This window comes from Magnolia sinica, chromosome 11 (genome assembly GCF_029962835.1).
Source record: "Magnolia sinica isolate HGM2019 chromosome 11, MsV1, whole genome shotgun sequence".
NCBI lineage: Eukaryota > Viridiplantae > Streptophyta > Magnoliopsida > Magnoliales > Magnoliaceae > Magnolia > Magnolia sinica.
In genome coordinates, this window is record NC_080583.1 from 82,764,787 (window position 1) to 82,790,943 (window position 26,157).

The 26,157-nt window shown below is 42.2% G+C and overlaps 1 protein-coding gene across 1 annotated transcript; it reads right to left on the reverse strand.

Annotated features, from left to right (window-relative positions):
- Positions 1-250: 250 nt before the first annotated feature.
- Positions 251-24,421, reverse strand: LOC131218214 (uncharacterized). The gene is made up of 7 exons (XM_058212895.1): positions 23,334-24,421; positions 16,174-16,349; positions 15,586-16,082; positions 14,985-15,033; positions 8,451-9,375; positions 1,537-1,712; positions 251-1,440 (listed from the first exon to the last, which is right to left on the reverse strand). Exons 1-7 carry the CDS (start codon positions 24,184-24,186, stop codon positions 847-849), a joined length of 3,270 nt encoding a protein of 1,089 aa, XP_058068878.1. The 5' UTR covers positions 24,187-24,421; the 3' UTR covers positions 251-846.
- Positions 24,422-26,157: the final 1,736 nt, after the last annotated feature.

Consider the following 26,157-nt stretch of genomic DNA (forward strand, 5'->3'; position numbering starts at 1 on the left):
GAAATTTTGAAAATGGCCTGGCCCAAAGATCAAGCTGACAAATATCACCGAAATTTTGAAAACATCATGGCATTAAGCATATTGCATGATTTTCAAAAATATTATTATTTTGAAAAAAAGTTTTTTTTTAATATTCCTGTAATATTTTTAATTTTTTAATAATTTCCAATTAAATATTTTTTTTATTTTTGGCAAGATTTTTCTAATAATCTCCCGAGAAAAATCTCAGGATTTGAGAATCTCCCGAAAATTCTGAGAAATTGCCGAGATTTGTCACTATGATCAGCACTGCCCCTTGATCAATCAACAGGTTTTGCAATCAACATCAATCTCCTACATCGCTCACTTAGACACACCATATAAACACGGGCTCATGAAATAGCGAGACATCTGCGAAAACCTTTCATGAACCAGCACCCATCTGATCTTAGATCAGGCCCACCTGAACATCTGCGAAAACCTTTCATGAACCAGCACCCATCTGATCTTAGATCAGGCCCACCTGAACCAACTTCATCACAGTTCAATAACCAACTGCAGTACTCCACAAAATCCTATACTCCATGAGAATCATATTGCCCAGACACATGGTGTCACCTTCATTGCAGTTGAACCAGCACCTCCGGCAGCTGTCATAACACACCATCTTTAGTACAGTTGAAAAGGGTAATTGTATCGAGGCCATCACAATTTCCGCGTATCCAGAGCTTTGGAGTCAAAACCATGGTGGGGATCACGCCATTGAGAGATCCAGAGAATATTTACCAGGTGGAGCATATATGCATTGAAAACCCGATCTTTCTGGATGCCAGACAAATCCAGCATGCATTAAGGAGCGAATTCATGCTAGAAAGGAGGACGATACTGAGGAGGCAATCCGCTGGGGAAGGGGTGGCCCATTGGAACATTATGTGATGTAGATGGCAGCTCTGAAGAATAGTTTTGAGGAATTGATGGGAAGCTCCCACCCAGACCCAAAATCGTTGCCAGTGTGCCAAGTACCGTCTGGTTGTAGAGCGGAGGAGGAAGTCCTTCACCGGACCCCAGAAGGCCGTAAGGCCCAGTCGGCAAACCTACATAGGGAGCAGCAACCTGATTGACAGATGGGGTGTGGCCAACAGGCAGTGGCAGCAGTCCAGGTTGTCTCGTCATCGGCACAGGAGTTGCAGCTGCTGGCCGAGGCCGCTTTTGAGAAGGCTGGTGGGCCACTGCTGGTTTTGCTGCGCTGCTCTTCTCTGCCTTCTGCTTCTCTGGTGCTACGCTGCTCCTCTCTGCCTTCTGCTTCTCTGGTGCTGCGCTGCTCCTCTCTGCCTTCTGCTTCTCTAGTTCTGCTATTCGCTTATCAAGCTTTTCACGTGGGTATTGAGATTCGAGCCCATGTTCTTCAATGCACTTGATCACCAATCTCAGGGCAGCGATTTCATTGTCAGTGGCCATATTCTGTTGCAGATGCACATATGATGGAGCATTACTTACAAGCAGGAAATACGTCCATCAAAACATATGATCAGTGGGCCAGAGAAAGAAGAAGCATACCTGTGACTTAATCGAGTTGTTTCCCTTTTCACAGATTAATTCAACAACCTTCTGTGAATTCTTCAAGTATCCATCCAACAGGGATGCAGGAGGGAACTTGTCCTCGAGCTCAAAAGCTCGTATGAATTTAACGGCCACAACTTCCTTCCCGCTGTTTATGAGTTTCTGAACAAAATCTGTTGGACAGAAAAATACGGGTTTCATTTGACCAACTACAAAGCAGCACAATGACAAAAGGGGAACACAAGCCAGCATGATGCAGTCATGCAGGAACAAAAGCCATTCATAGGAGAGGGCCTTTGTGAACAAAGCCCTGGCCGAAAAAATCACCAGGTCCATTCATCAAGTGGGCCACTGCATGTACATTGCTTATAGACCATTGGTCATTTTTTATATCCATTTTTTAAACCATGAGGCTTCAATGAGTCAACTAGCGTAATTTTTTGTGCCAACACAGACACGCTAAAGGTGCGCCCCACCTGATGACTGGCACAGACCTTGCAGATAGGCACCATGTTGATCTTAAGTAATGCTGAATGAAGTAATAAATGAAGTCTCGACTTCAAGACCAGCTACCTATCAGAAACATACACGTAAATAAAACAAAATGCATATGCTCAATCAAGCATTTATGCATGAGGGCCCACTTTTTGGTGATCCAATTTGCCCATATGGTGGATGGGAGACTTGGAGATCTCCCACAATGGGTGGTGCTAATTGTTCTATTGGGTCCCCATCATGGTTTTCAGACACAGACTCGGACAAACTTGTTCGGCACTGAGTCGAGTTGCAACTCGCCCAAGTCGGGGGCTGAATCGGTCCCACTCGCCCAAGTCAGGTGCAAGTACCACCAAATCCAAGTCAACTCGTTCAAGTCGCAGCTGCATCAGACAAGTTTTAGAACCATGGGCCCAGTTTAATGACTGGATCAATCAACTATGGACAGTCCAGAAAAGTTTGTGGCAATGGTCACAATGGAGATTCTAAACATCAGATAATAATGAACTCCTAATCACTAATTTTAATCATTGACTCATGAATGGTGCACATTCTATCAGGTCCAATATATTTACCATTCCTGTGAGTTGTAAGTTGAAACACATGTTGGAGTTGTCTTCGAAAATCGAATCTTTTGAGATGAGAGAAGAAGCTCGTTTTTCAAGAAACATGGAGAAACAAAAACCAGGAAGATGCCATATGATATATAAGCGCATGCCATGGGCATGGGAGTGGGTGTGGGTTCGTTAATGTGATGCTGAGTATTTGAGTAATGCAATCTTTGCCCAAGACACAATAAACTAACCACTATCAAGTCATCATCTAGGATTCCATGTATGTCCGATACCATTTAATAAAGGGGCGCACTCCAAGGGAACTGGTATTAGGCAGATGTGGGGCCCACATAATGTGTTCCAATCTACATATTTAGTTGCATCACCTCAGAAAATCTCTAGGACCCAAAACTCTTACCTGACCCAAAACTGGGGTGGGCCATGGCAAAGGGAATGAACTGTGAGGGAGCGCTCACACTTGAAATTGACAAGGGCCCACCTAAGTCACACAGCCTTTGTTTTGTCCTGACCCTTCATTTGGACTGGATAAAGGTTCTGAATGGACTTGATTATATATACACAACATGGTGGGCCACCCATGCTAGTCAATGGTAGGGGTTCCCTCTCAATACGTTCCCTATGCTGCAGCCCATCTGAGTTTTGGATCAGGCTGATTTTTGGACTCTGGGAGTTTTCTGAGGTGAATCATATTAGAGACGGGTTGGATTGTGTGAATACATCACATGGGCCCCACATCTTCCCAGTATCATCGTAAGCTTATGGCGGTCCAGTACCACTGGATCACACCCCTTAATAAATGAAATCCATCCTACAACCCTTGAGAGATGCATTTTGATGATGCATCCAGAACATCCAATTAGTGGACCCCCTCTTGGAGCCATGGCCAAAACTTAAGTAAATTTATAAGTTTTAAAATACCAAACTTGGTTATGACAGTTATGATTTGGTTATATTAAGGGTTTAATTATATTAACTAAGAGTTCTAGATATGTAGTTGATAGTTGTATGTTTTTTTTTCCTACAAAATGACAATATTTTTTATTTTTAATTTATTTTTATATTTTAAATTAAATAGGTTAGGTAGCTTGAGTTTGGGTTGACCCATTTATAGATGGCTTGGGTTACGGCCAAGATTTTAAACCCATTCAATAAATGGGTTGGGATTGGTTGGACCCATCCTTGTTATACCCAAACCCAAACCATTGCCAACCTAAAGTGACAATGGTGAGGCAAGCTGAATGGAAAGAGATTTGATGAAGATTTTAGCAACACAAAGATCGAAGGGGCAACACATGCGTTATTTCCTAAGTAGTCATCTAGGGTCAGAGAGGAGAAAATCAAATGGAGCCAGTGCTCGAGGGCGGCTTCCAGTTTGGCTAAAGGATGGAAATTAAGACACAGTATTTTCAGGTATTGCTAACACCCGAGCCCATGCCAATTGCATTTCCTCTCATATGGTTGATGATACTAGAGTAGTTGATAAAGATTCCATTTGTGAAGCTATTGTTAAAATTTATTAGGATCTTCTTTCAGATAAGTGTCGGTATAGGCTTCTCCTTGATAATGTCTTTTGATTCTATTTTGTCAGAGGAGGCCTATTACCTTGAGATGCCTTCCGCTTGGAGGAAATTAAGGGCATGGTATGGGATTTAGAGTGGGATAAAGCTCTGAGACCCGATGACTTCCTGTTAGCATTCTTCCAGACCTTCTAGGACTTGGTGAAATCGGATTTGTTCACCTTTGCTGTGGATTTTTTTATTGCCTCAGCTAGGATTCCCTCCTAATTACGTTGCAATTTCTTGGCTCTCATCCCAAAGCTAGAAGGTGCATACTGTTTAAAAAAAACTTAAACATTTACTAAATTTTAGCCAAGGTGTTGAGTTAACAGCTTCGTATTGTGCTTCCCAAAGTGATTTTGCCATTCCAAAGTGTTTTTGTTTCTAGAGGGCAAATCCTAGACAGTTCCCTAATTGCCCTTGAATGTCTAAGTTTGCGGAAAAGGCCCATGATCATGTTAACTGGTGCTTTGTAAACTATCTTCTTGGTAGAATGGGCTTTGGGGATAAATGGCGAAGTTGGATACAGTCATGTGTGACCTTGACTGAGCTTACGATCCTTAACAACGGCTCCCCTTTTGGTTTCTTTAAATCCTCCTGAAGCTTGCGGCAAGGAGATCCTTCATCTCCCTTCCTTTTCATGATAGTTTTTGAAGCCAAGGGTAGGATGCTATTAAGAGGCTAATCAGTGGGTTTGTTTAAGGGCTGTAGTGTCAAGAATTTTCCTCAACTAATTAACCATCTCCAATTTACGGGTAACACTATTTTGTTTTGTGAGGCATCAAGGTATCCCGTATCGGTATTGGTTGGCGTAACGGTGCCCACCGATACCGATACGGATAAAGGGTGTATCGGCGATACGGGGGCGTAACGGCCCGTAACGGTACAATTTTATTTTATTTTTTTGCCAAAAAAATATGAAAAAATATGGATTAAATCCGAAATATTCTAAGCATTCCAAATATGCATTCATTCATAAATTGGAACATGTTTATGGTGGTGTAACGGTCCACTCTTTGGTGAGAAGCTGTATTGGACTATCTGATGAATTTATGAACCAAACAACCTAGTATTGGCTATAGATATTTTATATTTAATTATTTAACTATGTAATATCAATATGAATTAATTAGAAAGAATCTAATACCAAAATATCTCATATTTGTAGGTTTGGTGTATTACATACCTTGTGACTTGTGTACATTTTATTTCAACATACAATCTAGGGACTTTTATGTCCAATTATATAATTCATATATCTAACAAATTAATATAATTTTTCCCAATAAATCTTAAGAAAAAATTTGAAATTATATTCAAGTAAATAGTGTTGTTGATTTAGAACTGATTTGGTGGACCATTTGATGCCCCAAATCAATGTTAAATTCATGCAATCTATTGGCACTTATCTCACTAATGGGTTGGTGGATATTTATTGAACAGTGATAAATGAAAAATATCAAATGATCCTATTTCAGCAAAGCAAGTGTTTGCAAATTAACGGTGAAAATCATTTAAATAATTTAATTTTGGAATTGTGACATGGCAACGATAGTGCCATAATTTAATTTATTAATTTTGAGATAATGTATGCCTCATGGACAATTTTTACGGCCATGTACATAGGGCCCACCACGATGCATGTATTGTATATCAATGACATCCATCCGTTTTATCAAATCATTTTAAGGCATGGTCCAAAAATGAGGTAGATCCATATCTAAGGTGGACCACACAGTAGGGATTGAATTCCCACAATTAAACTTTTATTATTATTATTATATTTTTTTTTTAAGCTGCGACTTTTGTTTTCCTTGATCCAAGTCCATGCAACCTTATCAGTAGTTTTGATGGTAAATAAACATTACAGTGGGCCATAATAAGTTTTTAACAGTGGGCATTCAATCCTTCTGTGTGGTCCACTTGAGATCTGGATCTGCGTCATTTTAGGGACCATGCCTTGAAATGATCAAGAAAAACTGGTGGGTAGCATGGATTGGCTGGTGTACCTCACCTATATAGTTGTTGTATTGATGTCAGCAAGTTTTGTGGGTTTGATCATGAGGTACGTGTTATATCCAAATCGTGCATCCATTTTGCAAGGTCGTCTTAAGGCTTGAGACGAAAAATAAGACAGATCTAACTATCAAGTGGACCACACTGCAAAAACTAGTGGGGAATTGAACGTCTACCATTGAAACCCTTTCTGGGGTCACAAAAGTTTTGGATTAATATGAAAAAAAAATTTTAAAAAAAAACCCTCTTCATACAGGTCTTTGTGACCTTATGAACAGATTGGATTGAAAATAAACGTTATGGTGGGCCCTACGAATTGTTTAACGGTGAAAATCACTATCTCTGCTGCTATTTGTGGTGTGGTCCACCTGATCTCTGGATATGATTCATTTTTTGGATAATGATCTAAAATGATCTCTAAAAATAGATTAACGGTTTAGATATAATAAATACATCAATATGGGGCCCATGTAATTTTGATCTCCTTTGAACCGTTCGTACAGCTCGGGGCTCGAGGAGCGTCAGTGCTCGTCTTCGCACGACACGTACCTACAGTAGCTATATAGCTGTTGTGTGGTACACCAGCCCATCCGCTTCCAACGTCAGTGCTCGTCTTCGCACGACATGTACCTACAGCAGCGATATAGCTGGTGTGTGGTACACCAGCCAATCCGCTTCCATTCTTTTCCCGACCGAGAGAGAGGGAGAGTGAAATGAGAGGGAAAAAGAAAAGATGAGAGGGAAAGAAAGGGAAATGGAGAGAGAAGAAGAAAACGAGGGGGAAAGAAAGAGAAAATGAGAGAGAAGGGGAAAACAAAAGCTGCAGCCGCAGCCCGAGAAGAAGAAGAAGGAGAAAACGAGAGAGGGGGCCGTAGCCGCAGCCTGAGAAGAAGAAGGAGGAGGAGGAGGAGGAAAGGTAAAAAAATGTATGTATTTTTTTCTTTTTCTTTTTCTTTCCTTTTTTCTTTTACCCTATTTCCGAAACAGTCGTTACGGGTCCGTAACGGCCGTTATGGCCCGTAACAGCCGTTACGGTCACAGAATCGGGGAGGGGGGGTGCCCATTTCGACCCCGTATCGCATAACGGCCTGGGTCGTTATCATTACGTAACGGCCGATACGGTCGTATCGTAACGGATACGAGACACCTTGTGAGGCATAGGAGTCTATGGTAGCTAATCTTCAAGCCGTAGTCAAATGGTTTGAGGTTGTTTTAGGGTTAAAGATCAATCTGTCCAAAAGTGAAATCCTCAGCATTCATCTTTCCTAGGAGGATCTTTCTAATTTAGCTGATATTTTTTCGTCCCGAAGCTGGGTCTTTCCCCTCCTCTTATCTTGCTTCCCCTTATGCCTAGGGAAACTGGCGACTTGTTTTTGGGACAAAGTAGTGGAACGTATGAAAAGAAAACTTGGTCCCTCGAAAAGCAAGCTCCTGTCCCTGGGGAGATATCTTCTCTATCCAACTCCCCCTCTATTTCCTATCCTTATTTCAGTGCCCTAAGTCTATCCTTGATCGCATCGATAAACTTAAAAGAGATTTTCTCTAGGTGATGCTAATATCTCCCAGGTGATGCCTCATTTGATCAATAGCCTCTTCTGTATATGGCATGTTGGGGGGTTGGGTAGATGGTGGCTCATGCTGTTGGCTGCAATCTGGTTGGAAAGGAACAATCCGTTTTTTGTAATAAGAGTAGTCCAGTGTATATAGCTCTTAATCAGGTCTTGTTATCTTTGTCTTCATAGTTGCCCTAAGCTTTTTTAGGGTGTTGGGTAGCTAGGTGAATTTGTATTTTGCCTATTTTTTCTGTTTGTTTAGTTCCTGTGTTGTTTTTATTTCTTTTGGCCTTTTGCCTTAATAAATTTGCTTCATCTTTCCAAAAAAAAAAACCAAAGGTTGCAGTTGGGCTCTCCTCCTAGTCGTCTATCCCGTTTGACTCATATGGTAGCAGATTCTGGTTTGGTAGTTTGATATGGGCAGCAACCCTGCACATTCTTGGTGCTTGGGCCTTAGACATCACACCTCATTGCTCTCGCTTCTCATTAGCAACTCAGTGCAATGCCAACCCCGTGTTGAGAAATAGTTGTTTTCGGACAAGATGTACAGTTTTGTACTACACGCATCAGTAGAGTGCGTATGATACTTAGGTTATTCCTGGAGCATCTAAATGTTGAACGATCCGATATACACAGAAGCAACAAAAACATGGAGGGAGTGCAGCAACCATGATGGGTTTTTTTAAAAAAAAAGGTCAAAATTTTCAAACCCTTACCAGGAATCTTCTCTGAAAGACCCAGACCCCGGCAAACACCAACCGCATGCTTCCGCTGCGCAACCAGCATGAGAATATCCAATAGCTCGTCTGCATTAAAAGCATAAGCCAAGCCATACATGGATACGAGATTCAGAAACGTGAGTGCCTGCTTAGGCTTCCTATCTTGCACAGGAATATTTTCTTTCCATTCAACTGCCACTTTCACTGCTTTCTCCTTCACATGGGCTTTAATCTCTGGCGCAATAACCCTCAGCTGGTCCATCAAGTAGAAGTTTGAACTCGGGAGACCGAACTCCTTCATCACATCCAAAACCAGCTCTGCAGGATCCGGAGCCGCTCGGATAGCCTCAGTGATCTCGTCGTAGAACTCCTCGAGATCCTTCCTGTTCTCAATAATGTAAGACCACAATCCCTTCCTGTCCATCTCAACACATCGCGATTTCAGCTCCCGCAACCGATCCTGAGCCGATTTCGCCGTTCGTTTTGCCGGATCCTTCTCCAGAGACTTCTCTTCATCCGACGGTCGATATCCGACGGTGGATGGAAGCTGCAGCTTCTGCTTCTGTTGCTGATTCTTCTGTTCTTTTTTGAAATCTTCGAACCTTTCCTGGATGGATTTTTCGATCGGACCGAAGTAATCTTCAAGATCTTTCCAACGAAATGCGAAGGAGGAGAGAGTGGCGGAGCGCGATTGGAGATCCTCGAAGGCTTTTCGGAGATTCTCCTTCTTTGCAGCAATGGATTGGATCGCCGCAGAAATCGACTCAACGGAAGCCATTCCTGCAGAGAGAGAGAGAGAGAGAGAGAGAGAGAGAGCCCTAGAAAGGTCGAGAAAGGGGCTCTGGAATCGAACCCTAGAAGGAATAGTGAAGATTGGGCGCAGAAACCCTAGAAGGATTTGTGACGATTGGGAGCAAAAACCCTAGAAACTTCAAAAACCCTAAAAATCCCGAGAATCTGAAACAAGGAGAGGCGAGAGGGAGGGATGAGTACTTTGGAGAGGAAGACGAGATATTGAAATGGATTCATAGCACACGTGTGATTCATAGGAACCGTTCATCAGATCAGAGGTACCTTTAACTCATCATGACCTTGAACCGGTCCGATCCGCTGGTAAGGTGGGGTATGACCGGAACGGACGAATTAGAAAAGGATGGACGGTGTATACAACGCACACTTGCTGTCAGTGCGTACACCTCAATAGGAAACAGTGGGGGTCCGACCTTGATGTATTTACGGTACATCCACGCCGTCCAAATCTCGGGTGGACCCCACAATGGGAAACAGTGGTAATTGATCATTAAAACTTCTCATCCCTACAGAAGTTTTGAATTAAGTTGATATTTGTTTTTCTTTTCACCAATGTCTACGTGGCATTATCAACGAGTTGGATGTTAAAAAATCATTACGGGCCCAGGAGCGTTCAATTAGGGGCTTCAGGTGGGTGGGACCCTGACTGTGGGGCCCACAGTGATGTATCTGACTACATCCACACCATCCATCCGTATTGAAAGCTCATTTTAGGGCATGATCCAAAAAACAAGTATATCTGAATCCTAGATGAATCATAGTAAACGGTGATAATTGGCCATTAAAAAACTTTTGTGAGCCACAAAAGCTTTAAATCAAGATGACATTTGTGTGGCCTCTTCATCTAGGTCTTTGTGACCTTATCAACGGGTTAAATGACAAATGAACATTCCAGTAGAATCCACGAAGTTTTTAATGGGGGGATTGCATGCCATCCATGGGATTGAATTACCCCTACAACAGTTACTTGGAAAGGATGGTTATAACCGTTTCCCGCCAACATATACATTGCATTGGTGTCCTGCCATCAAGTCCGTGGTAGGGGAGTCTGTGCTCTCTGTGTCACCCATGATGAAAATGTTTCATCCATGCCCTTCATCCATTTTGACATATCATCTTACACCGTTGTCCCAAAAAATTAGAGGGCTATATATCTCAGGTGAACCACAACACCTCAACATATAGCCACTCAGCCTTTTATTTTGCCAGTTACTATTACATCAAATCTGTTCATACCTGCCATACAGGCCTAGATGGAGATATAAAATAGATATCAAAGACTACTAACTACATGTGGACCCCACTGGTGTTTTCGAAGGTCGACCCTCAAGCAACACTGTTTCCTTTTCTGCAATGTGGTCCACAAGACTTTTGGATATATGTAATTTGTTAAATCACACTGTATAACGATGTGCAAATGAGGATGGACGTCAAGGATGAAATTGTGTAAATTGTGGTGTGGCCCACAGAGCTTTGGCCACAAGCCATTAGCTTGTGTTAGTGGGAGTAGCAAGTCCCGTTGCCTACCTTGACATTCATATAGCTTTTCAAGGGTCATAAAATTGTGTGGGGCCCACCGATGATGTCTCATGAAATTGGCAATATCTAGTGAATTCATTCAACATTACTATCAGCAGGGAACATGTCCACGTATCCGCATGGACCACATCATGTGGTAGTGATGTGATAGAGATAGATTCCAAAAAATATATGGCTACCTAGAATAACGATGTATGAAAGAGAATGTCAAACATAAGTTGTGTGGGAAAAGGAGAGGAAAAGAAACAAGTGACATATAAAGAGTTACAGTCATCCGTGTTGGGCTATAATTTAAAAATTACAAGGATGGCAAAAAAAAGGATAGCGACGCCAATTAGAAAAGCACAGAACAACTCTCTATCTGATCGGGCTGATGGGGGAAGATCATCAGTCGACACGGCCCTAGAAATCATGGCCTGCGTCGCTTGTGCCGTCTACATCGTCTGTCGGATGGACGAAGACGAAGAATGGCAGATGTCCAGCTCATTAGAAAATGCGGCAACTTGAACCGCATGAGAATCCGTGCAAGGTCTGGACAGTGCACATGCCTTACTGAAGTGACCATCCCAGCACACAACTACCTCTTTCCAGTTTTTGAATGCCCGGTGTCTCGCTCCACTAAAGCCCTCCACCTCAAACCGAGCATCGTCCCAACACATGTATATTTCAGGCCTACGTCCCACCAAGACGACACAATGCTTATCATTTTTTATCTGCAATGACATGGACGTAATTGGCACGAGATTCGTATGTTAGAATAGAGATTCGTAAACGAAGTTTACATGCAGTATTGTCCTATCGAGTAGCATCGTAAAGTACAAAAGCTTTAAATCAAGATGACATTTGTGTGGCCTCTTCATCTAGGTCTTTGTGACCTTATCAACGGGTTAAATGACAAATGAACATTCCAGTAGAATCCACGAAGTTTTTAATGGGGGGATTCAATCATTACTAGTTCATATTGTGCGGTCCACTTAGGGCCTGTTTGGCCGGACCGATCCCATGGTATTAGGAGGGATGGGATCCCGACATCCCGGGATATGTATGATGAGCCAAACAGACCTGGTGAACTTGTCCTGAGATATAAGCAATCCCATGGATCTTAAAACAATCCACTGACATCACCATCAATACCTTAAAATTGATCCCATCCCTTGGTTGGACAGATTGGAAGGTAAAATCCCGGGATATGCTGGGCGTGCCAAGCAAACCCAGTGAACTTGTCCCGGGATATATCAATCCCATGGATCTTAAACCAATCCACTAACACCACCATCATTACCTTAAAATCCATCCCATCCCTCCTAATCCCATGGGATTCGCCCGGCCAAACAGGCTTGAGATTTAGGTCAACTTCATTTTCCGAATCATGCCTTAAAATAAGTTATCAAAATGGTTGGACTAAGTGAATTTAAGGCACATATATCACTCTAAGCCCCAAGGTAAGGTTCCCACCCTCCTCAAATCCACCTAAGGCATGCCCATTCAATAACCATTATCTCTTGTATGGCTTGATCTATGTGATATTAGGGTCTACTTCATTATTTGTTTCAAGTTGATAACTTCGCCTATTTTTGTTTCTTAAGTTGATTTTGACTGTTCATTTTGAAGTATTGATGCCTAGATCTAGTTGATCCCGCCTTCTCTTTTGCGAGCAGTTGAATATCTATAATTTAGGATATAGACTCACAATAGGCATAATAAAATCGAGATAGTTGTTCGTACCTTTTACACATGGCGGGAGTATTTATATGCTTTCTGAGCCTAAGCTGATTTTCAGCTAAAACCTCACGGATTGATCTTATTGTTATATGTTGTAAGATTCTCTCCAAATATTTCTATTATAAGGTAGAGGTCGATATCCTCAATGTTAGTATCCAAGGTTGGTACATGAAGTCAGGTCAGGAGTCTTGTTATTTGACTCATCTGTCTCATGCATTTGTTTATATCCATTTTACCCATAACATAAATAAATTGTTAGGATTAGGGCTATACATGAGTCGAGCTAGCTCAAAAAGCTCGCTCGACTCCGCTCATGTCAGCTTGGATTGTCTCGGCTTGAATGGCCGACTTGGGTCGAGTCAAGCTAAATTTCTAAGGCTCGAGTTGAGTTTGAGCCAAGTATTTAAATAAAAAAATTAAAATAAAAAAAACCCACCCGACCACGCCCATACCTCTCTCTCTCTCTCTCTCTCTCTCTCTCTCTCAATTTTTTTCTCTCAAACCCAATCCTCGCACGGCCCCACCCAGCTGCTGCCCGCCCGCCTGCCAATCGCCGCCGACCTGACCTCTACTCTCCCTTTTTCTCATTCTCCGACTTGGCCCCGCTCAGCAGCCAACTCATTCGGCCACCATCCAAGTATTCACAAACAAAGGTAAGTTTATTTTTTCATTTAATACAATAATTTTATGATTTTAGTTATTTTTATTTTCAAAAATAATCAGATTGGGTTGGGTTGGCCGATTGGGCAATGGGCGATTGGGGGGGGGGGGGGGGGGTGGGTTGGTTAGGGTTTGGGTCGAGTTGAACAAGCTCGAGCTCAATTCGAAGTAAACTCGACTCGACTCAAACCACTAACTCGAACTCGAACTCGACTCGACAGCTTTGGGAAACAAGCCAAATTTCAATGTTGAGCTCGAGGGCGAGCTCGAGCTTGAACTCGAGTATAGTATAGATGAGTCGGGCCAAGCTTGGCCCACCTCGACTCAACTCAGCTCGATGAACAGCCCTAGTTGGGATGATCATCCGATGGATGTTACTTTGCATCATCGCCACACAATAGCAGAAAGGCGCTCTGAATTAATGGTTATCTCATCTATCTCGTACATTTGTTTAGCTCCATTTTACCCGTAATGTAGACAAATGATTAGGATGATCACCATGGATGTTACTCTACATCATTGCCACACGATAGTGGAAAGGCACTCTAAATTAATGGTTGGTTGTCCCATGTATCATCTACACCCCCATCCACACATAAGCTATTTACACTATCACCCAAAAAGTAGAAAGTATGTTTCGTCATGATATGCCCACCTTATCCCCATCTTCAATGTGAAACATCCATAGTGTGGGCCTACTTTCAATGTGAACCATCCACCTTGCAGGCCTCACCTGTGATGTGGCCTATCTATCATGCATTGCCCACATCCACCTTTGATGTGGCTTGTCCATCGTGTATGACCCACCTTGGATATGAACCGTCCATTATGTTAGACGTTGGATTTGGGTCATCCATCATGCAGGGTCAAACAATGGATTTGGGCATCCATCATGCAGGGCCTACCTTCAAAGTGGGCAGTCCATCAGGTAGGGCCCACCTTTAATGCAGACCGTGCATCACATCATGCAGGGCCTAACTTCATAGTGGGCAGTCCGTCACAGACTGCAGGGCCTACTTTTAATGTGGACCGTCCATCATGCAGGGCCTAACTTCAAAGCAGGCAGTCCAAGTGGGGCCTACCCAACCTTTGATGCAGACTGTCCATCGTGGGGCCCACCTTGATGTGGGTCATCAATCACATGGGACCCAGCTTGTGGAACCCACCTCTGATGTGTACCGTCCATCGCATGGGCCCCACTTTAGATGTGGGCTGCCATGGTGAGGGGCCTACCTTGGATGTGGGCCATTCATCATTAGGGGCCCACCATTGATGTGGACCATTCATAATTTAGGCCGACCTTAATGTGGGTCATCAATCATGTGAGGCCCACCATCATATCCGCGGCCCATTATCTGGACCCCACCTTCAACATGGGTCGTCCATCGTGCAGGGCTCACCATGGGCATGGGCCATTCATCATTAGGAGCCCACCTTTGACATGAACCATCAATTATGTTGAGCCCACCTTGATGTGTCATCCATCATGTGGGCCCACCATCAATGTTAATTGTCGCTCATGTGGGGCCCACCTTCAATGTCCACTGCCCATCACGCGGATCCCACTTAGATGTGGGCCGTCCATCAGCCGGGGCCACCTTTTGATATAGTGTCCACTGTCCAGTACACGAAGAGATCAGAAAGAGAAAGTAGAAAAGTCAAAAATAAAAAAATAAAAAAGACAATAATCAGTTATGTTACTTTTAAAGTGGTGCTTAACAAACTAACTTGAAAAAAGTGCATCTTTTTTCTTCTTTTTTTTTTTGCTTCTACTCATGGGAATGTTGTGTTGCTAAACACAAACAAGCCCTTAATAGCAATGGTGTAAGTGGAGGAGACATCAAGCAGACTACAACCACAATGTTTATGTAAGCAGACTATATAACAGGGGCTCATAAATCAGTGAGATGTCTTCAAACCTTCACCAACTAGTGCCCATCTGATCTGGTAGATCTGGCCCACCTGCTACCCTTTCTCTGCCTTACATCTTCCAACCAAAGTAGCCCAATCTTCTTCATCACATACTGTAACAACCATGAGAATCACACTGCCCACTGCAACTCACAAAGACTGACTCTTAATCTGCTAATCCTCATCGTAACCTGCATGATAGCATGGCCGCAACCCATTCAACCGCCGCATCAAACCCATCATTTCTACAGTTGAAATGGTTATTCAGGGCGGTCTTGAATTATTATTTTTTTCTTGGTTATCAAGAGCTTAGAAGCCAAAACTGCAGTGGGCCATCACACCATCAACATCCAAGAGCATTAGCCTGGTGCAGCTCAACAGCATATATACATTATGAACCCGATTTTCACGACGCCAGATAAATACTGCATGCATTACACCCACAAGAATTGCATTGCTACATCAAAACAAATTCCAATGGTGCAAGTGCTAGAAAGGCCGGCCATACTGAGGCAGCAATCCTGTTGGATTATTATATGGTGTAGATGAAAGAAGCTCTGAAGAATGAGGAATCAGTGGGAAGCTCCCACCCAAACCCAAAGGCATTCCCAAAGCGCCAACTCCTGCATGGTTGCGTAGTGCAGGGAGTCCTTCACTGGACCCCACAAGACCATAAGGCCCACTCGACAAATCTAAGTAGGGATTGGTATTGATCTGACCAACAAACGGGCCATGGCCAGCAGGCTGTGCCGGTGGTCTAAATTGTCTCGTTGCAGTTGCACCAGCCATCCGAGGCTTCTTTTGAAGAGGCTTGTGGGCCGCCTCTGTTGTTGTTGCTGCTGCCGTGATCCTTTCAGCCTTCTGCTTCTCTAGCTCCAACATTCGCTTACCAACCTTCTCGCGTGAGTATTCAGATTCGAGCCTGTGATCTTCAATGGCTTTGATCACTGCTCTCAGGGCAGCGAGTTCGTGTTCAGCAGCCATATTCTGTTGTAGATATAGGTCCAAATGTGACTTGAAACAGGAAATACATCCATCAAAATATATGATCGGTGGGCCAGAGATGGAAGATGCATACCTGTGACTTAACTGAGTTATTTCCCTTTTCACGTATGTCTTCAGCAGCCTTCTGCGACTCCTCCAAGTATCCGTCCAACAGCGATGGAGGAGGGAACTTGTCCTCAAGCTCGAAAGCGCGTACAAACTTAAGGGCGGCAACATGCTTACAAGAGCTGACAAGTTTTCGAATGAAATCTGTTGAATGGAGGGTTTTAAAAAAATGCAGGTGCTATTCAGCAGATCACAATGTGGAACAAATGACAAAACCAACCATACTAAAATAAGAAACAATAAGGGGCTGTTCGGACACACTTCACTGATTGCATACTGACACTGCCAGTGGCGCAAGTAGCTAGTCACTACTAGATGGTGCTCTGAGGGCCCCACCCTGATGTATGTGTTTTATTATGCACACCGGAGGATGATTTTTCCAGATCATTTTAGGGCATGAGCCCAAAAATGAGGCAGATCCAAATCTAAAGTGGAACACACCACAGGAAATAGTGGTGATTGAATGCCCACCCTTAAAAAAAAGTTCTTGGGGGCCACGGAAGTTTTGGATCAGGCTGATATTTGTGTTTTCCCTTCATCCAGGTCTGTGTGACCAAATCAACAGGTTGGATGGCAAATAAACATTACAGTGGGCCCTATTAAGTTTTTAATGGTGGGCGTTCAATCACCACTGCTTTCCTGTGGCATGGTCCACCTGAGATTTGGATCTGCCTCATTTTTTGGGCTCATGCCCTAAAACGAGATGAAAAAATGGATGGACAGCATGGATAAAACTCATACATCATGGTGGGGCCCACAGAGTACCGTCCAGTAGTGTTGTGGCTACTGGCAGTGTCAGTATGCAATTTACGTCTGTTTCAAGCCTACTTTTTCAGTGATCTCGGCAAAAACCAATCTGGTTGGTCTTTGCCGAGTCAGTGTTTTCATGCCTATTTTGTCAAGAACGATATGAGACAGATATGCAAAGTGCATCCAAATGCACGACAACATGCCATTTCAGCCCCATTAGCCCCTTTGGAAGCTATGCCAAAACAGCCCCAGGACAAATTGCAAGGATGAAGAGGTGATTCTTAGAACACATGCCAGCGTGGCACAGGTGTGCATGAAAAGCCATCCTTAAGGTATGTATGTACGAGGGAGGGCCCCATCGTCGATCTGGCTCGATGATGACGTCCAGGGAGAGCCTCCTAGTTAGAAGACGGAGTTTTGGTTCAAGAGAGTGGGCCCGTTAGCCAAGAAAAGCTCATCATGGGATCTCATGATCATAGCCCACTAGTCGGATTGATTTCATATTTTAGGTTTTGCTTATTGTTATTATTTAGAACATTATAAACGCATTAGATTTTTTTGTTTGGTTTTTATTTTAGTTTACTTCATCGCTAAGTAATAGGTTGCGCACGTGGCGCGAGTTTTGGGGTATAGGGTTTTCTTATAAATAGACACCCATTGTAGTTCTTTTGATTAATTGAAGATTAATAAAAATTCTGCGTTTTCCTACTCTCTGAGTTGTGAAGCCTAATTGGGTGCGAAGCCCTCCCTTCATCGAAGGGTTAACTACCGTGGTGCGAAGCCACATCTATCCCGATTCGTCCTCATCCATCGTCATCTCTACTACCCATCTTCTACCATCCCTTCTTCTCATCTCACCCCATCATCTACACTTCGAATCAATCATCTATTGTAGCAATTCTCCTCGCCACATCGGAATTTCAGAATCTGGCCCTACAGGAGGGCTGAAACTTCAGCGGAGCACCACGCACAAACCGTACATCGGATCGAGCTGAGATTTGGGGGTTTTGGAGTTCATCCCTATCCGACCAGGGCCAAGGTAGCTTTTTTCTGAATAGTGAACCCCACAAACGTGTGGCTGAGATCACACACATGTGCGTCTGAGCCATTGTTGTTGTCCATGCGTGCGGTACTTCTCTGGTTCGTTTCTCTCCTCTCTTTCACTCCGCTTTCACCCAAAATCTCTAAAATTACTCAAATCTCCAATTTTATGCTCCTTTTCTTACCCTAGGGTTCCTTGATTTGAAATTGGTGAATCCCTTGGATTATGGACTGATTACTATGCATGTGTGGATGATTCCTATTTCCCTTTGACCATCGTTTGGTTTATAATTTTTATTGGTCCAGTCTTAGCTTGTATATGCCCACATAGATTTCCCTTTACTTGAATGTTTGGACTTTTTATGTGGGATATGGAATTTGGGTAATTGTTTCTGAACTAAGGTGATTTTAAGCCTGAAATGAAGAGGTGATTCTTAGAACACATGCCAGCGTGGCACAGGTGTGCATGAAAAGCCATCCTTAAGGTATGAACATTGTGAACATGACCTGGCTGAAACAATTGGGCCGGTCCACTTGTCAAGTGGGCCACCGCATGTACATTGCATATAGACCATTGATCATTTTTATAAACTGTAATTTCTTTCTCCAAACTTTTGGATCCAGGATATGGTCGCACTACACAGCAGGTTCCACCTGACGGATCTTGCAGACATGCCATGTTGACGTTAATCCTGTGAATCACCTCCTTAACCTCTCACACAGAGTCCTCGGCATTCACCTACTATAAGTCTAAAAGAAAATGCTATGGATATAGAAGCATTAAATATATCTAATACAAGTAGACAGCTTGTGACTTGATTTCATTCTCTCACATCTTACAATTGTAATGCTGAATAAAAATAAATTAATTAATGGTAAGAACTAAAAATAAATTCCACACATTTCTTAGATTATATATATAAAGATATGCATGCTTAATCGATCATCTGGATGTGAGGGGCCCACCTTTAGGTAATCCAATTCTCTCATATGATGGGCACAATGGTGGGAGGGAGTCCTGGAGGAACCCCTGAATGGATAATCCTAACCGTTTTTGTTGTTGAACATAGATTAATGAATGGACCAATCAACCATTCTGGACAGTCAAGAGAAGTTTGCAGCAATGGTTAAGAATGTTCAACACATCCGCCAAACTTACTGTTATAGGATTGATACATCTAGAGACAGGTTGGAGACAGACTCAAAAATCAAAATCTTCCTAAGATGAGAGACTATCATCAATTGTGATTAAATAAATAAGAAAGTTCACTTTTCACCAAACATGGATAAACAAAACCAAGGACAGGCCAAATGATATAGAAGGGTGTCAGCGTGGGCACCAGCATGCATGTATGTGCTGCTGGTGTCTCTCATACAAGAAATGAAACGTCAAGGATGAGATGAAATAACCATGATTAAGTCATCATCTAGGATTTGGTGTTGAGGTTCTTTGTCCAGATCAGGACTACCAGGCAACTGTTGCCCCACACTTCTACCTGAGTACTCCCTTTAATGCCTCTTGTGATTCCTTTTAAATCCTTAGGACCATTATTCTGTGGGATCCTTTGATTGTCCTTTTGGTGATCGTGGGAGGTTGGACACAGTCTCCAGTATGTGGTATTACTGCGTAAGCAGATGAATTAGCAGTCATTTGTGAGTGCTTCCCATGCACTAGCAATGCAATCTGATATGTTTCATCTATAGTTCTTTGACCAAAACCTCCACCAGCTCATTTTGAATTCCACCAGGTCACAACTCAATGTCAAATCATAATACTTCTGGTTGTACTCATCAAAAGTTAAATTACCTAGTTGCAGATCAACAGTTCCTTGAACGAAACAAGAGGAAGGCCACAACATCTCAAATCCTTTGCCAATGAGTTCCACCATTTTAGGGCCCATCCCCTTAATTTGAATACTGCAAATTGTATCTTGATTTCCTCGATCATCTGAAACCATTCAAAATAATTTACCAGCAATTTCTACTCAATGATGGAAAACATTCAGGTCTATGTTACCACTAAACTCTTCAATCTCCACTTCCACATGCTCGGTCGGATCTTCAATGTGAGGAGACTGACATAATAAGTAGAAGAGGTCTCACACAACAGCTAGTTGTAGATGAAAAAACATGCAAATAGCTGCGTGTGGGGCTGACCATTGTGTATGTAAGACATGAAATCCATCCAATAGGGTTGCCCCATCATGAAAATAGGATGGGCTGAAAAGCATGCCAATCCAATCATCATGAACCTTGAATTTTACATGGTAGCCCACTTGATGGTTGGATTGGCGTGATTTTTGATGCAAACCATTTTCAATATGAGGCAAAAATGTTAGACCAGTTAGATGCATACACCACAGTGGGACCCACACCCCAACTAGTTGCATTTACAACTAGTATGTAGGTGAGACCTTCCCGATCAGTATAATCATGAAAATGACCTCTAGATGCCCAAGGATAAGATAGAGAAGCTGCTGATAACCTCTCATATTCGTGATCCTTATCATCTCTACCCATAGCTTGTAACCTAGGTTCTTTAGGAGACCTTTTCCCAACTTCTGATCATGATTAGCTTGAGGATCTTAATATCTCTCTTACCATTAACCTCCGGAGCCGTCACTCGAGCGTTCATCTTGCATTGTTCATCCTCAATAGATGCCAGTTGGGAATTCATTTGACTGAATTGTTTAAGAATTTTCTGGAACGTATAACATTGGCCCTCTCTTGTCATCCCTGGATTGTAGTACACCTCGCTCTTGTTGTGGGCATAACAACTCTTAAGCCAACAACTCTATCACTTATATCGCAAATATGGAATAAAGAACGTGTAACTAACAGATTCAACCACATGTTTGAACACATTGTTTCCACATATCCTTGATGATGTATAAGAACCAATCTGGAATGGAGAGATCTAACAAATAGACGGATGAACCATTATTATTTGAGATTAAAAGAAGGTAGGACTTTGGATTAGGGAGGGTAGATCTAAATGTTTTGTATTCATAAAGAATAAGAGGGTTCTTTTCTACTTTTTCAAAGTTAGAGGATGATTACAGTTTTGGGAATGGCAAAAGGGAACAGTAGGCTTTCGGGATTTTTTTGGGGTGTGAAAGGGAATGGTAGGTTTTTGGGTATGGAAAAGCAATAAATAATAGAAATAGAAAGAAAAAAAGAAGCGATAAAGGAATAGGAGAAACACTCAATTCCCAGAGCAAACTTGCTCTGATACCACTTGATGCAGCTGGAAGAATCGATAGGCGATTTGATGAAGATTTTAGCAACACAGCAAAGATTGAAGAGGAAATACATGCCATATGCAAAGCACAAAGCCCTCACAAAGCTCATTCTCAAACTTTTCTTAAACTTTAACAAAAACCCAACACAATTTTAAATAGTTAACACAAAAAATTAAAAAATTAAAACCCCAATAAGGTGGAAATTACTACCCAGACCTCACTTAAGCACTATTCCTTACCTGTTCTAATAAGGGTAGTTTTGACCATTCCCTCTTATTTAACAAGCATAAAGAAAATATCTTTAGTTGTTTCCCACCAACAAGTGGACCCCATGTGGGCTCCACGTGTAGGTATGTGGGCTCCACACGTTCGTCAAGCTGATCCATACAACAGACTTTGGAATTGATTCCATGAGAAGTTAGTTATGATCTTCTGACAAAAACATCCATTAACCAACACAAATTAATTCTTTTATACAGATAGCCATGAGATTAAGATCTCAAATAAGAACCAATATATTCAGAAATCAAGCCACAAATGTTCTAGACACTAGCCCCATATGGGAATTTTTCAACTAAATCAGCTTGGAATTTTAGAGAAATAGGCGACAGGAATGGGCATATTATTGCAGAGTTTCGAACAACTACCTTTCCCTAGAAATCTTGTTTTTTACTTTGGAAAACCATGAATGGAAAAATAAAAAATAAAAAATCAATTGATTGTTTGATTCAAAAGCTGGGTATTTCTGTCCCTTTGTTATGCAAATGTTGCCATGAGCAGTTCTGATAATCTAGCTTCTGAGGTCTGGAACTATTTTAGCATGATTATGGGTGTTCCTCTTGTTGATGATTCTCCTTTCAATCAAAGATCATGTCTATGGTTTAACAGTGCATCCTGTAGAAACCAGTTTCTCTGGACTATGGGCATGCTTTCAGACCATATAGCATAGGAATTATGGAAGGGGCGTAATCAATGAAGATTTGAAGGTATGCTTCATCAACCTTCAGCAGTTATTACAAAGGTCTTATATTGGCTGCAAGGCCTGAACATTCCTAGAGAATCTAAGAAGGATAGCAAGTTTGTGAACTAATTATCTATTAGAAATCTAAAGTTGTAAAGTACCAACAGTTAAACCAAGAAAATTAATGTCCACAAAACGGATTCAGTCTCATTAGACTTCTTGAAGCTACGTAGAGGGGGCATCCCGTAGAAACCCAGGAGCTGGAGTTTGACATCTTGCTTTGCTAGAAATGATAAGGGTAACAATGTTCCTTCATATGCTTTTTATGGGAATTGTAACAATATTATTGCCGAGTTTCGGGCACTAGTGGATTGCCTTCAATTATCTACGCAACATAATATCACAACCAGCCTAGTAGATTGTGATTAAAAATGGTGTTTCACACAAGTATCTTGGTCAGGTTTCTAGCCTGGAAAGCAAGGTATATGAAGCATGGAATTCAGGGCTTGATTGTCAGGGGACTAATATCTTGTAGGTGACTTACCTGTAACTCACTAACAGGTAGTGTTTGGGTTGAAATTTCACCTGTGAGTTACAACTTATAAGTCACACTTACAGGTAAAATGTGCCTTTGAAAACATGAGGAAGAGGGATGTTTTCACTTATAGGTAAGATATTTACAACCTGCAAGTCACTTCCAAACAGGCAGCATGAAAGTAACTTCAACCTGAAAGTCACTTTCAGGTGAAAATCGTTTGGATGCCAGTAAGCTGCATTAGTGGGAAGTGACTTACCTGTAACTCACTTACGGGTGGTGTTTGGACAAGAAATTTCACTTGTGAGTTACAAGATGTAAGTCACTTGCAGATTTTCAGTGCATTTGAAATCCTCGGAAAAATAAGTGATTTCACTTTATCTACATGTCACGTACACCTGAAACTCGCTTTCAGGTAGGGCTGTCATTCAGCCCGGATTTTGAACTGTTCGGGCTGGCCCTATTCGAACTTTTTATTTGTCTAGCCCAAGACCGGCCCATTGACAGCCCTACTTTCAGGTGCAACTTGTTTAGAACTAAAAAAGTTACAGGCATCCAAACGACCCCGTAGTAAGAATTGCAGTGTCCTGGATTCTTACCAGGAATCTTATGCTCGAGACCCAGAAGCTGGCACAAAGGAATTGAATGTTTCCGCCGAGAGGTAAAGACAACAAGATCCAAAAGCTCATCCGCTTCAAAGGCAGAAGCCAAACCATAAGCGGCTAAAAGCCTCAAAAAAGCCATAGCTCTGCGTCCTCCGGCAGAGGCTTGGATCTGCCCCTTCCAATTGGCTGCCAATTTCATCGCCCTCTCCTTCACTGGAGCCTCGATCAGAGGTGAGACTGACAGCAGACAGTCTAGCAAGAACCCATTGACAATCCAATCCTTGAAACCCTCGATCAGATCCAATGCAAGCTGCGGTGCGTCCGGCCTGGATCGGAAGGCTTCGCAGACCTCCATTCTGGTTTTCCCTATATCTTTCAAGTTCCGTTCAATGAGAGACCGCAATCCATCCCTGTCCATTGTGGATTTCGCTTCCGGTTTCCTCACTGGGTCCTTCTCCGCATCCGACGGCTGAGATTCAACAGATGCTTGAGGAGGCTGCTGCTGCAGATGCTCCTTCGATTTCAGATCTTTGACTTGCTTATCTGACAGCTGAGATTCAACGTCCGATTGCAGCGGCTTCTGCTTCTGCTTTTTCGAGCTTTTATCCGACGACTGAGATTCCACCGAGGGTTGTTGCTGCTGCTGGCCATCCGATTCGAGATCTTTCAAGCGTTTCTGGATCAGTTTCTCGACCTTGTTGAAGTGATTTTCGACGTCCTTCCATTGAATGGTGAAGGAAGAGAGAGACGAGGAATGCGATCGGAGTTCTTCGAAGGCTTTCCGGAGGTTCTCCTTCTTCTCAGGGACGGATTCCATCGCAGCGGAAATCGACTCCATGGAAGCCATTTCTGCGTTGAAAAAAGGGGGGGAAAGCCCAAGAATTAGAGAAGTGGATTAATAGCCCTGCAGCGAAAATCTGTTGATATTTGCAGATATCTACAAGCAGAAACCCTAGATATCGTAAAAACCCTAACCCCAAAAGCCAAAGCCTGGCGGCATTCTTAACATAGCCCGAAAAGAGATGAAGACGGGGGAGAGACAAACTTCCGTACTCTGGCAATGGACCGAATCCCAGTCCGGAGAAGGACGCGGATCCTTTTACTTTTTTAAGGCCCATACATATATCCTAAATACGGCCATTAGATATGTAATTCCACTTCAGGCCTAGCCCCAAAATTCAAGCCGACCAATGATCCATGTCACACGGAATAAAATAGTTAAGAATGGTCCACCTTTGATTTTTACACAGCCCACGTGATGATAATATGAAATTCAATGGAGTTGTACACGAGTTGAGCCTGGCATAGCTCTGCACAAGAGTTCGGCTTCGCTCGATCCTCGAGCTTAACTGGCTAGCTAGCTCAGTTCGGTCAGCCGCTTGGGTTAGGTCAAGCCAAGTTTTCGAGCGGAATTGGAATTCGAACTTTTTTTTATTTTTATTTTTATGAGCAAACTCTTTTTTATATATTATATATAATATATTAATTAAATTATATATAAAAATATATTTGAGTTATAACTCGAGCCAAGCCAAATCAAGTCAAGTTCAAGCCAAGCTTCAAGCTGAGGCAAGTTGAACTCGAGCTAGCTCGAGCTCAGCTCAAAATTCTTTCGAGCTCAAAAAATCAGCTTGGCTCAGCCTTAATTCAACTTTTAAGTCAAGTCGAGCCGAGCAAAGCAAGTTAACCGAACTAGATCGGTTCGTGTCCAACTCTAAAATTCACTCAACGACTCCAAAGTTTAGGCGCACATGATGATAATATGAAATCCACTCAACAACTCTAAAGTTTAATCCCTGCACTCAAAAACAAAGCCCAACCACACCTAGGTAAATAATTTAAAGGGTAACATTATCCTTAATGCTTCCAATAGTATGGTTCACTTAAATTGTGGATAAGGCTAATTTTTTCTTTCCATGGTATAAATGCTACAGGGTTTTACCGCCTTTGCATTTCTATATATTTTTTAATATATGTAGATTTATTTGTGTATATAGCTTATGTAACTTTGAATCGCAGTTAGCCAATTAGTTTAAAATCTTTATTGGGTGGACCATGGAAGCACACAGAGATGAATCTAGGATAACAATGCAAAAGCACTAAGCAAAAGGGAAAAGAACACAGAGATTTAACATGGAGAAAACTCATTCGAAAAAAAACTATGACACGAAGCAATAAATTATCACTATGAAAACAGAAATTACAAAGAGAAAGAGATTACCCAATTCGAATAACCTCAAATCTCACCATTGCTAGACGAAACTCTTAGAATACCCTTCAATCCTGTTTACACCCATATATATAGCCTATGAGAGAATCCCAAACGAAATCGAAAATAAATTTCGGCAAATCCGCAAAATTCTGCACGATAACGCTTCGATGTCATCAAACACCCGATGACGTCGAACAAATACCAAAATCGCCAGAGACAAAACATGGGTTTTTGAAAAATTTTTGATTACTCCACCCGGCTCGATGACATCGAACACATCTTCGATGTCATCGAACACTACTCGATGTCATCGAAAAATGGCACCAATATGTCCAGAAACCAAAAGAGGAAATCTGGGAAAAATACTTGATGGCATCGAACCTATCATCGACAAACTATTGATTTACTGATTTAAGACATCTATCAACAACAATCTTCACCATGTTTTCAATCTTTAAACGTGTAGTTTCTTGTCCTCTTCTCTTATCTCTACTTTGCATCAATGCTTCAAATACTCGTCCTTCTTTTATGTCATCGTCAAGCCCAAAGAAGTAGCACAAAACTTGAACTTCTCTGCAGGAACTACCTTGGTGAGCATATCCGCTG

What these genes read in the sequence shown, in the direction of transcription:
- LOC131218214 (XM_058212895.1), bottom strand. Translation starts at nt 24,186, where the DNA reads ATGGCTTCCATGGAGTCGATTTCCGCTGCGATGGAATCCGTCCCTGAG. An exon ending in CAGTATGGCCGGCCTTTCTA is followed by an intron (nt 15,034 to 15,585) that starts GCACTTGCACCA and finishes TTGTGGTTGTAG; the next exon opens with TCTGCTTGATGTCTCCTCCA. An exon ending in ACAACTCGATTAAGTCACAG is followed by an intron (nt 1,441 to 1,536) that starts GTATGCTTCTTC and finishes CATCTGCAACAG; the next exon opens with AATATGGCCACTGACAATGA.